At 38.9% G+C, this 13,729-nt stretch overlaps 1 protein-coding gene across 3 annotated transcripts in view; it reads left to right on the top strand.

Moving 5' to 3' along the window:
- BCL11B (BCL11 transcription factor B) overlaps positions 1-13,442 on the top strand; it is a 74,163-nt gene extending 60,721 nt beyond the window's left edge. For 2 of the 3 annotated variants that reach the window (XM_075282575.1, XM_075282577.1), the window contains exon 3: positions 8,033-10,309. In XM_075282575.1, the coding sequence (XP_075138676.1) occupies positions 8,033-10,032 (2,000 nt within the window). In that variant the 3' untranslated portion in view covers positions 10,033-10,309. Of the gene's footprint in view, positions 1-8,032; positions 10,310-11,254 lie in introns of those variants that run through there. The other variant, XM_075282576.1, reaches the window with a different exon arrangement.
- The last annotated feature ends 287 nt before the right edge of the window (positions 13,443-13,729 follow it).

The raw sequence follows: 13,729 nt of genomic DNA, 5'->3' as shown, positions 1-13,729 counted from the left end.
GCCAGCTAGCTTTAAATTCAGGCAAGGGTGAAAACGGCAATAACATTCAGCCTGGCGAGATTGACCAGCGCTCCTTTCTATTTCTCAGTCAGTCAGATGAGGGAAGTTGGCATTGTCAGCGACTGAAAGCTCTGCAGAAGTGCCGCAGGTTTTTCATATGGAAATGTGAAATAATGGGGTGATTAAATAGAGCTGTATATTAAAGTACATCTGACATTAGAATTAGCATAATGTGCTCTAGCCTTAGGCAGAGTACTTTATTTGCCATCTGCGTTGGACCAAAATCCCCCAGGGAAGCTCTAAAATATTCTGAATAAACTCAGCCCGAGTTCTTATTGAGAATAAAATACCATTTGTGGCACGTCGTATTGATTCGTCTTAATTGCGGTGCAGGAAAGAACATTCAGTCGCTGATGACTTTTGTGCTCGGTGACAAGTCTACAGGAGTTATGCTTATGCTGTGGTTGGTTAACCTGAACAGACTGTCGTAATTCAGACAAGGTGAAAACCTTACCTCTACAAACCTGTGCTACCTTGCCACCTTCCTGTTTTTCTTTTTTTTTTTTCCGTGGTCGTGATATATATATATGTTTTTTTCTCTTTTGAGACATGACTCGTTCTTTGTTCCGCATCATTCCAAAAGTCCTAGTGTGCATAAGGTTTTTTCTGCGTGTTGAGAGCTGTAATACCGCATCCCCTGAAGTGGTGGAATTAACTACCTCTCTGTTGTGAAATAGATACGTGGAATTTTTTAAAAAAATGTTTTGTCCATAGACTTTACTCAATAATCGAAAATTGTTCTTTGTTGTGCATCATTCCTAAAGTACCAGTGTGCATAAGACTGTTAGTACATGTTGGTAGCTGTAATACCACATCTGATGGAGAGGAGGGATCAGTTAGGCCGCATGCACACAATGGTGAACAACAGATGTAACGGACAATTTTACACGTTACACTTCTATGGTAGTCAATGGGTACAAACATAGTGAATAATGTCAGTTAAAAAAAAATAGGGTGTCCTGTTTTTTGTCCTTTTTTCCAGCCTGACGGACCCAATACAAGTCTATGGGGCCCGTTTCTAGGTGATATATCAGTTTTACTGAGTGGTTTCGATCTAAAATAAAGACCCATGAAATCCATTTTTTTCCACTGCCCATCAAAAACTGATGCAAAACAGACATAAAATTTGTCTGGAAAATGAAAAATAAGTCACACACTAATAAAAAAAAAGGACATTAAAAGCTGACAATTTGATCCTTTTTAATGTGCGCATGTAGTCTTATCCTTCTGTGCTGAAATTATTTTTGGATTTTATTTCATACATAGACATGACTTGCTTCCTTGGTATATATGATTCGTAAAGCTCTATTATGGGGCACATGCTGCTGGGGATTGTAGTACCACGTCCTCTTGAGAGATGGGATTAGCTACAAAATGGCTGTTTTGGGATAGACGATGAAGATCATTTTGTTGCTATATTTCAATGGTTTTGTGCATAGATTTGATTCAGAAATAGATTGTTCTTTTCTACACGTTGCTCACATGTATAAGACTGTCAGCACTAGATGCTGTAGTTCTATATTCATTGGAGATAAGGAATAAGTTATATGGCTTACAGCATATCCTGGACCGACAAGGCCGATAAGAATTGTAGTTTGCTATCTAGATTAGAGACCTTGCTGGATAAGGAAAGACAAGGCCAATGTGATTTAAATATGTTTGGTGCAGGCTGGGCTGGAACTTGTAGTAAATCGCTTCCCACTTCTCCTAGGTATAATAAGAGCAGGTGTGCTGAAAAGAAACGCGCTGGGACAGCAGGAAAGCTATAGCCGTACTACATAGAGCTGTACTGCGGCATGACAGGGACATGTCTGCGTTGCCACCAGCAATTAGCGGGTCCAGTTTTTACCCTGCAATTTTCTGTTATTATACGCAATTTAAATATTCAAACTTTCTCCGACGACCTCGGCCTATTATGTTTTATTATAGATTCAGATCAAGGGAATAACCTTTAACTTCAGAGACAAGTGAGGCAAATTTACAAGTATATGTCTGCTGTTTCCCGGTGTTATATAAATCCCCGTGGAGCCGATCACTTTTCTATAATGCCACTCCGAAACAATATATGTATATTACTTCTTGTTTGTACTGTGTGGCTAATGAGTCCCCTTTGTATTAGATAACCTATATAATACAGCCTCATGTCAATTATCTCCACACAGCTAAATGTACATTGCATTTAAAGAAGATTTACAGCTCTCGGAACATGCCATGACTTTAAGGAGCTCAGGAACAGACCTGAGAATGTCCACCAAGAAGATATTTCATATGGAGTCTGAAATATTACTGATAATCAATTCACTGGATTGTAGCTTGTTTTGATGACATTTTATAACACATAGGTTGTAATAGCAAGGCTGGGTATATTTCTTGGCACTTAAAATTCCAGTGTACAGTGAGCCATGATGTCATCATTTATAATGGGTGAGATGTGATGTCGTAGGACTAGGAAACATTCGCTGGATTGTGTATTATAATGTACACCTTCAAGATTGTCAACACAGAACCCCATGATATTAGGATCTGAAAAACCTTGTGTCATATATAGCTATTGTAGAACCTCATAATACACATCCTGCATATTGCAGAATCTCGCAATACACATGTGCCAACTGCAGAACTTTGTATTGTACACTCACATACTGGTAATACACATGCTACAGTACTTACTGAGGAACTTCATATCACACATCATATCTAGTGCAGGACTTCATATTATACATCCTGTCTATTGCAGAGCCTCATAGCACATAACTACTTCAGAGCCTAATGATACACATCCAGCCTACTGTAGAACCTCATAATACACATTCTAACTGTTACAGAACCTTATAATATAATATTATCTGCTACTGAGCCACATACTATAGATCCTGCCTATGGCAGAACGTCATTATACATCTCCTGCCTACTAGAGAGCTTTATAATGCATATATCGCTAAACCACATAATACACATCCTGTCTACTACATTTTGTTAAAATGCACTTCGTACCTACTACTGAACATCATATAACATATTCCACCTACTGTAGGTCTGCAGAATTGTCCTACTGAAGAAAATCGTAATACATAACCTGCTTAGTGCAGATCTTCCTAATACACACTCTAACTGCTGCAGAACCTCATAGTGGTATTCATTGATCACAATTTACTTACCTCTGGTTCACAATAGCATATGTACTCCGTCTGGTTAGAGTCGCATGGAGATCCCCCGGACGGAATACAATCGCAATTGCAAGCGCTGGGCTGTCAAAGCGCACGGACCCCATAGACTATAATGGGGTCCGTGTGCTTGCCGTGCACTGCTCGCACAAATCATCTGCATCTAGCAGCAGTCTTAATATTTTGTGCACTGGCAGCAGAGGCACAAGTATTATTAAGAGTCTCCGGCCTCATAATGTTTCTTGTGTACCACAGAATGTCCTTTGCGCCAGAAATAAAATTTACATCGGTCAAGAAAAGGCTAAGATGTCTGGTATAACTCCAGTTTTTTTGTGCTAGATCTATGCATATTTTCTAGTGTAGATGGAATAGTAAATTCCCCCTATTGTCCTTTTTTAAAGGCGGTTGTTAACTATGTAGAGGTTTACGTTATGAGGTCCTGCAGAGGAAGGCCATGTAGCACTTATTGTAAAATAAGTATTTTGAAGTTCTGCACTAGGGTGTGAATTTTCAGGCATAATGTATGGCTTAATTTACATTATAGGATATAAGTCGCTACCTCAGTGTTTCATGAAAAACCATGAAGCGTCTCGTGGATTAGAGTAAAGGGTCCATTATCCCATATACTTCAGAGAAAAGGCGGCTGGTGTTGCCACTTTTAATTTAAGAGATTACAAAATAGAAGCATTGGTCATTTACTGCAATGGTCCATCCTTGCATAGAAAATCGGATTTGTCTTGGTTTCTTATACCCTGCCAAGGTCCTGTTTGCTTATTATGTTAGAAAGAAAACGTCACATATCTGCCACAGAACGCTACCCTTGTTATTAGCCTTGAAATTACTTTTATTGAACCTACGGCATCTTACTTCGTTGTACCTGATGTCCTTTAACAACACGAACCATACACATCAAGGCTGTAGACCTGTTCTGCATGTGTTCAGAGAAAAGAGACAAAAGATCTGTGCATAGATACATCCATTCAGGAGGGTGACAGGGCTCAGCCATTGAAAGGACGGAGACATGCTCTCACACAATCATTGTTTTAGAGACAGCGAGATTTTGCGACCTCTTTGCAGCTGTCATCCTCCCTCCCCCACATCTTTTTTTTTATAATTATTCAAACAAGATTTGTCTTTCTCCTCAAGTCTCTATTAGGAGAACCACAAACCATAATGGACTTGGGATGTTACACCAGTTTCCTTTTCATATTGTGATCCAATGTTCTTCCCATCCTCATCCAAACTCAGAGTATCTTTCAATACCCTCCAGATCACTCGCAGTCTTTATAGGCCTATCAACAGTCATAAGTGGTCTCCTTGTACAATATGGTCTTTAGCTTCATTTTTAGCCGGTAGTTTTACAGGTTGGGTTTGGATGAGAAGACCATGAAAGGTTTTTATCATCACAAACATTCTTTAAACATGCAAAGACGACCAAACCAGTGGTGGATAAACCACAGGCCTGTCTAAAATAGCTTCAAAATAGGTTACAGTCTATAATTTACAATTGCATAGAAATTCAGCCACAGTTTCTCATAGCTGTTACTATTAAGAGCCTTAAACCAAAAGACCATGAACACATGTGGTTAGATCATTCCACCAATACTTGCACTGCAGGCTTCTAGTGAAAGACATCTTTACAATGCTGTGCATGTTTTCCTACAGGTAGTTACTCATTGAGTATACCTGCAACCTGTTTTCTAGATAACCGTAACCTATATTCTGACCACAGCATTTTGCTTATATAGTGGTACTTGATGACTCATAAAAGCAAAAATGGCCACACATTTTCAAATTTTCTAAAGTGATTTTAGGATGACCTCAATTTTTCAGATAGATATTTGATGGCTTTAAGATGATGACCAATTTTACTTAAAGAGGACCTTTCATCAGATCGGGCACAGGCAGTTTTATATACTGCTGGAAAGCTGACAGTGCGCTGAATTCAATTGAGTACCAGAGTCAAAGTTGGAGGTTTGCTATATAGCAGAAGCTGTAATGGTATTGTATTGTACACATAGACAATATAAATACTATACAATGGCAGGACAATGAAAATACAATGTAAAGAAAACATCCCATGATAATAGAAACAGCTATAAAATATATTACAAAAGATCTCAACCATAAAACGCTTAAAAAACTTAAAGAGGACCTTTCATCAGATCGGGCACATGCAGTTTTATATACTGCTGGAAAGCTGACAGTGTGCTGAATTCAGCGCACTGTCGGCTTTCCCGATCTGTGCCCGGTGTAAAGCGCTATCGATCCCGGGACCGTAGCACTTTAGTGTCAGAAGGGCGTTTCTGACACTTAGCCAGGGACGCCCTTCTGCCCAGCAGCGCCTATCGCGCTGTACAGTGTGAGCGGGGAGGAACGCCCCCTCCCTCTGCTCACACAGCTCATCCATAGACGAGTATTATCAGGAGCGGGAGGGGGGAGTTCCTCCCTGCTCACACAGTACAGCGCGATAGGCGCTGCTGGGCAGAAGGACGTTCCTGGCTAAGTGTCAGAAACGCCCTTCTGACTGTAAAGCCCTATGGTACCGGGACCGATAGCGCTTTACACCGGGCACAGATTGGGAAAGCCGACAGTGCGCTGAATTCAGCACACTGTCAGCTTTCCAGCAGTATATAAAACTGCATGTGCCCGATCTGATGAAAGGTCCTCTTTAAGTTTTTTAAACGTTTTATGGTTGAGATCTTTTGTAATATATTTTGTAGCTGTTTCTATTATCATGGGATGTTTTCTTTACATTGTATTTTCATTGTCCTGCCATTGTATAGTATTTATATTGTCTATGTGTACAATACAATACCATTACAGCTTCTGCTATATAGCAAACCTCCAACTTTGACTCTGGTCCTCAAGATCTGCCTTTGGGGCCCACATTTCAATTGAATACTTAGATGGAAAGGTATCACAAAAGTGATGTGAAATGCCTACATGTATAAGAATACTTTTACTAGACATGATATTGAGGGCACGTCTACTGAAACTACGCTTCACCGTAGTAGGATCTATAAATTCTTTTATTTTATCTCCTGGACACCATTCAGCTATAGTATAAGACCTTTTGAGCATGAACGTGTAAACTAGTGTCTTGGCACCTTGTTCTACACATTCAGATATCAGTACTCAGTCAGGACTTCTGTGACAGCTTATTAGCAATTCTGAGATATATTTAATTTATTAATATAAAAATTAACAAAAAATAATTTTCCTTTCTTTTGGATTTGTTTTTCTGTAACGTTCTACATTGTAACAGTAGCTTACCTTATGAGTTATATGATGGAAGACATCAGGTAAAAGAGGTCAAATTCTTGTCAGCATGTCCCAGCAAGCGATTGTGTGCAAGCCTGCCATTTAAAACGACCAGTTCACTTGAATTAAATAGCCTCAGTAATCCAGGTTTACCTGAATAGAACTTTTCATGTATATACAAGTTTGCTGTCTACTGAATGTTCAGTGTGCTATATAAAAATGTAGATTCTCGTAGCAATGACCTCACCATAAAGCCTAATAAAAACGTAAACGCATATGTTCACAGAAGATGTAACTGGGGATTCAAAAAAATCCATTTTTTTCTGTCTCGTCTTACATAAAGGCATTTTACAGTGTTCCTACAAGTCCTTGGGCGTCCAACAAGATCATGCAGGATGAGAAGTTATGAATGACCTATCACCTATAAATGACGGAAGCTGCCATTTTGTGGGCTGATCAAATAAAAAGTTCAACCTCCTAACTTACTAGGAAAGAGATATATCGCTAAAGAGACACAGACTTTCCATTGCCTGTTAGTGTCATTGGTTATTAGAAGAGTAGGCCCGAAGGACGACCCTACCTGTTAATGGATTTAGTCGGGGATGGGTAATAACTGTAGTTTCCCTTAAGCACTCCAGAAACCAAATGGACTTGTTTAGTGGTCTAAAAATAAGGCCTCCTTTAGCCATGAGTAGGATATGATCCAAAAAGCTATGTGGCTCGAGATATTAGTTGATTGCTATGGAGGCTCTTGCACAGAGTGGTCAACCCATGGTCCGACTAGCATTTATTTAAGATATATAGTCCACGAGGCAAATTGACTAAAAATTTGTGTCAGTATTATAGTAGTCCTAAGTGGCAACAGAAATCTATGCCAGATTTCTGTGGAGGTGCACGGTCTCGAAAAAAATCGCCTAATTCATGATTAGGCCTGCACCGCTCATGAATCTGGTGAATCCTGCACCACAAACAACTTATAATATACCAGTCTTGAATTTGCCTCATGGTCTTTTTGACTTTTGTTCCTCCCAATTGCATATTGGTAATTTGTAACTAGACCATTTATGAAGAGAACCAAAGCCCTCATATATCTTTATCTGATATAAAACAAGTGATAAGTATAGACATTTAGTAACTGATAAGCCTTAATATTATACTCAGCACAGCAAGTAATAGTTGCCCAAGTGTAGTGTATTAAAAAATCAATATCAACGTGTTTTGGTGAAGTATTTTATAGAACTTATTGATTACTTACTGTTTTCCTTGCTCATATTCATTACCCTGCCAGGCTGATAAGAATGTTATACAAGTTTATTAGCAAATATTCATTATTGTGTTGTATATTGAGCCGCAGTTTGTAAATTTGTACAGAAGTGATAATAAGCAGAGTATTACAGGACATTCATTACAGCCTTGTTTGTAGTTCACAAAGCAGCAGTCATCTTCGAGAAATTGCTTAAAGGCTTGTCTGAAAATAAAAATAGTGAAATGTTTGTATTTTTGTAAATTTTAGTCATTTGAATGTTCTTCTCTTTTCTTTTTAGGTAAAGATGAGCCTTCAAGCTATATTTGCACAACATGTAAGCAGCCTTTCAACAGCGCCTGGTTTCTGCTTCAACATGCTCAAAACACACATGGATTTCGCATCTACCTGGAGACCAGCCCAACTAGCAGTTCCCTCACTCCCCGAATCACTATCCCTCCACCTCTGGGACCGGAGACTGTTGCACCATCCCCCCTGATGAACTTTCTTGGAGACAGCAATCCCTTTAATCTTTTGCGAATGACTGGACCCATCTTACGTGATCATCCAGGCTTTGCTGAGGCTCGGCTCCCAAACACGCCACCACTCTTCAGCCCACCCCCTCGCCATCATCTGGACCCGCACCGCCTTAGTGCCGAAGAAATGGGGTTAGTTGCCCAGCATCCCAGTGCCTTTGACAGAGTTATGCGTTTAAATCCAATGGCAATTGAATCTCCAGCAATGGATTTTTCTCGAAGGCTACGAGAACTGGCAGGAAATAACTCCACTCCTCCTCCGGTGTCTCCGAATCGTGGCAATCCTATGCATCGCCTGCTAAATCCCTTCCAGCCAAGCCCTAAATCCCCTTTTATGAGTACACCACCATTGCCACCAATGCCCCCAAGCAGTACGACCCCACCACAAACCCAGGCCAAGAGTAAATCCTGCGAGTTCTGTGGGAAGACTTTCAAGTTCCAGAGCAATCTTATAGTTCACCGTCGTAGTCACACAGGGGAAAAACCTTATAAATGTCAATTGTGTGATCATGCTTGTTCGCAGGCAAGCAAATTAAAACGCCACATGAAAACGCATATGCACAAAGCTGGTTCAATGACTGGCAGGTCTGATGATGGACTATCAGCTACAAGTTCACCAGAGCCAGGCACTAGCGAGTTAACGGGAGAAGGCGTGAAATCCAACGAGACAGATTTTAGAAATGAAAGTGACCCTTCCTTAGGCCATGACAATGAAGAAGAAGAGGAGGAGGAAGAAGAAGAGGAGGAGGAACTGGAGAATGAGAGCAGACCAGAATCAAGTTTCAGCATGGACTCAGAAATGAGTCGTAATCGTGAAAATGGTGCAAAGCCAATCCATGATGAGAAGTCCCTTGTTCTTGGGAAAGTGATGGATAATGTAAACATGGCAGGCATGCAGCAATATAATGACATGCTCAATGACAAACAAAAAAGAAGTCACTTCATGAAACGCTCTTCTGATCCACGAGACCTTTGTCGGAGAATTCCAGGTGAAGAAGACGGGGTAGAGAGAGAAATAATTAGAAACGAAGAAGGGACAGTCAATGGTAGAAATTTTGGCTCAGGTGAACCCTTTCCAGGCTTGCTCCCTCGAAAACCAATGCCCATTTCTGGCAGTGGTCTAAATAATTCATCGAAAAGGATAAAAATTGAAAAAGACTTGGACTTACCACCAGCAACGATAATCCCTTCAGAAAACGTTTACTCACAGTGGCTGGTTGGATATGCAGCATCACGGCACTTCATGAAGGATCCATTTCTTGGATTCACAGACTCTCGACAATCCCCTTTTGCAACGTCTTCTGAACACTCTTCAGAAAACGGAAGCCTGCGGTTCTCCACTCCACCAGGTGATATGCTGGACGGGGGTCTCTCAGGGCGGAGTGGGACAGCAAGCGGGGGCAGTACTCCCCACATCAGTGGACCAGGCCCTGGCCGACCCAGCTCGAAGGAAGGGAGAAGGAGTGATACGTGCGAGTTCTGTGGCAAAGTATTTAAGAACTGCAGCAACCTCACAGTCCACCGTCGGAGCCACACTGGGGAACGGCCTTACAAATGTGAGCTCTGCAACTATGCATGTGCACAGAGCAGCAAGCTGACGCGCCACATGAAAACACATGGCCAGATAGGTAAGGAGGTGTACCGCTGTGACATTTGCCAGATGCCCTTCAGCGTTTACAGCACCCTGGAAAAACACATGAAAAAGTGGCACGGAGAACACTTGCTGACAAATGACGTGAAAATTGAGCAGGCAGAAAGAAGCTAAGGCCCCTATATGGGTTAATTCAATTTAATTTGTACAGATTTAACTATTGCCAACTGAGAAAGCTGACCTTACTTGCCTCCTTAAACATAATTTAGCGTAAACATGTTAGGTGTCGCAAAGTGGCACTTAAAATATATCCTGTGTCTGCAGTTCTTTTAAACCTGAGGGTTGAATAAGGCAGTAACAATTGTGGAGCCTTTTAACTGTGCAATAATTTCTGTATTTATTTGGGTTTAATTTGTCATTTTGGCATGTGCAGGTACTTTTTTTTTTGGCTGTTTTTTTATTCCTTTCTATATTTTTTATATTGTTTTTTTGTTATTGCGCATCCTTGTTTAAAAAAAAAAAACTAAATAAAAAAAACCACTTGTGCTGCGGGGACTGATAACTTGTTATAGGCAACAATGATTTTTCAGCCCCCTTCAGGACAAAATCGGTTTAATCCCACCTCTCCCAGTAGTAGCCCCCTGCCCTCCCCATTGTCTTAGTAGTGGAGAATTGTATTTTAAATTATCATTTTTGGGCTGCTACATTTCTGGAATTTAAGCTAAAATTTTTGTAATTTCTTGCAAAGAAGCCATCAGCTATTTGATTTCATTTGTTACCGATTTTATGTTATATATGACCATTCCTAAAAGATGAGGTCAGGATTATTTACACAGCGGATTACAATCTTTAATATTTTTAGCACTTAATTTTAATTGCATGGTAGGATCTCATACGCAACAGTTAAAATGCAACCTAAAACTCAAGAGTCTGTACTTTAGAATCTTGGGGGTACACCTCAAAAACAAAAGGGAATTTTTTCAAAAATAGTTTAAACTTTCCACATATATGGGAACATTGTCAGAGGCATAACCCGAAGAAGTGTCCCAGTTTGAAAGCAATTTGCTTCATGTACAAATAATTTTTTGCTGCTTAAGTGGTCTGCAACCCCAGCTTTGTGGGCTTTGCGTTGCGAGCCACTCTAGCAAGCAAATGATAGAGAGATGCACTGTTATTCTTGAAACTCTGAACCCACCTGCAGTGTTTTGCAGTTCACTCAGTGCTGAAAGGCTGAAGGGTCATCATTGCAGTTCATTACCGTTATGTCTTTGTAATATTGTGGACTATGAATTTGAACATGTTATTTATTCTAAATAATTGCAAGTTCCGATAATGACACCTGCTTTTAAGATCCTTTTTCCATTTTTGTTTTCTTTTTTTCTTTTGCGTGCATCAGGAGGACAGCAGAGATCAAAAGGTTACCCATTTTAATTTTGTTGACCGCACTTTAAAAAAAAAACAAAAAAACAAAAACTTGAGTTTTCCATGGCTTCTGAACAAGAAATTACAGCCTATTCTCCTACGCAACCCGATGGCGGGTTGAACTCTATAAGGGAACACCTGAGATTAAGTGCCAGTGTTGCTAAGCATGGCATTCACAATGCTGGCACTATAAAAAGAATATATATATAATTTATTGGACGGTTTGTCTACTGCCATTCGAATTTTTTGTGAGTGCCTTGAAAACTGATCTTCCTATGTGAGTCTCTTGAGACAAAATGCAAAACATTTTTTGTGAAACAAAAAAAAAAAGGACTTTTAACATAGTAATACAAGAAAAGTACATTTCTTTAAAAAAAAACAAAAAAAAATCAAAAGCCACATTTACTTATTAAACAAAAAATCTGGTTGACGATAGTGTGGACTCGATAATGCCATAAGACCCAATCTAATGAAGATGTTTACTCAGCACAAGTTTGAACCTTCTCTTGCTGATTTATTATCAGCTATGTTTCTTTTCAGGACAACGCTGCTTAGAAAAAAACGGAATGAAAATTATTTACTGCTGAATTGAAAATGAAATGACACAACTTACCAGTTATCGTTGAATGGGGAAAAAAACAATTCAGGAACAACTGCTATTTTTTTTTTAACGTTAAATTTAGTGCACTCTGTCTTAAAATACGTTTACAGTATTCAATACGTACAAGGGTAAAAGAAAAAAATAATTGTGTGTATGTGTGTTTGGACGATCATTTCTTTTCAAGGTTTGCTTAATAGGTTTTAAAAAAAATGCCATAATGGCCATGTGTATATTGTTTATTTTTTAATTTTTTTTTTTTTTTTTTGGTGACGGGGTTTTAGTATATATTATATATATTAAAATTTCTTGATTACTGTAAAAGTGGACCAGTATTTGTAATAATGGAGAATGCCTGGGCATTTAACAAAACCAGAAAAAAAAAATTTTCCTTGAAAAAAATGTTGCAGTAAAAAAAAAAAAACTTAAATGGTGGGTCTATAACATTGTTCTTGTCACTGTAATTGTAAAGTCTGAGTTTTAGTACTTATTTTCCTGCCTTGGGTGTTATTTTTTTTTTATTTCAAACTGTATAGAAACTTGTATTTGGGGATTAAAGGTGATTGCTACACCATGTAGAAAAAGTAAGTAGAAAAAAAGTGCTTAATATTGTTATTGCTTTGCAGAAAAAAAAAATCACGTTTCTGAACTGTGCTTAATTTTATTCCCTCTCCTCTTTCCCTCCCCTTCCCCTGGAATGGATATTGATATTGATTGGTTCACATGATGTAGGCACTTGCTGTATTTTTACCGGAGCTTGTAATTTTTTAACTGTACGCTTGTCCTTTTAAAAGGATTAAATGTACCTTTTTGTTAGTGAATTTGAAAAAAAAATAAAATAAACATGCTGCCATAATATATTTTTTTAATTTGGCAGGATAAAATATTGAAAAAAAAATACAAAAAAAAATACAAAATAAATAAAGCATTTGTAATTTAAGTCCTACTGTACAGAAAAAAAAAATAAAAAAAATAGGAAGTTGTTTAACAGCTTTCGGGGTAATCAAATGGAAAGCAACTGAAATATTTTGTTCACCGGTAAATATTAGTTGTACATTTTTTCATTATTAGCCTACAAATTAAGTACTGTTCCTACAGGGATGTAACAATCTATAGGGTGCCTGGACCTTGTATCAAGGCCTTAGCAGGTATTGAATGATTGGTACAGATTACCAGTGTAATATAATTTTTTTTGTATAAAAATTACAGGAACATTCCACAAACTGTAACCTGTGACATTTCCAGAAAACCTCTTATAGAGAGTTATGCTCCTTCCTACATCCTATCCTTTCTCCCTATATGTTGTACTAAAAATAACTCAAACCAGTTAAAGGAGAACACAAAACCTACTGTATTATTATGCTATATGGTCCAGGCACAACCACGCCATCCCCTGTCAGAACAGGACGTTACATGAACCCAGGTCTTGCCAGTCCATTAGCATCTGCTTTGCTTTTCAATCCTTTTTGTACATTCCATAACAATTCCTGAATGTTTGATGGGCTGAGATGAAATTCTGATTTATTTTCCCTTACAATTCCCCATTTTTGGGAACACTAAAATTGGCAGCACGTTGGATCAATTTAATCAATTTTAAATGCCCCACCCAAAAATTGGATTTCCAGCTAAGTCAGTGGATGAAACTGTAATGTCACCAGCAAACGTGGAACCCCCTTTTTTTACCAACACTGTATGTGCCACACTTCTATTAATGGATAATCATTCATAGGTCAAACCAACAAGCACAAAGGTGATTTTTTTGGGGTAATCGAACTCCCTCCTCCCTCTTCTTTCAAGCACAATTAGCAAACTCTTGCTCTTGTAGTTTTCTCTTGCGTCCCTTTTAGCGGT

This window comes from Leptodactylus fuscus, chromosome 7 (genome assembly GCF_031893055.1).
Source record: "Leptodactylus fuscus isolate aLepFus1 chromosome 7, aLepFus1.hap2, whole genome shotgun sequence".
NCBI lineage: Eukaryota > Metazoa > Chordata > Amphibia > Anura > Leptodactylidae > Leptodactylus > Leptodactylus fuscus.
This window is presented reverse-complemented; position numbering and strand designations above follow the sequence as displayed.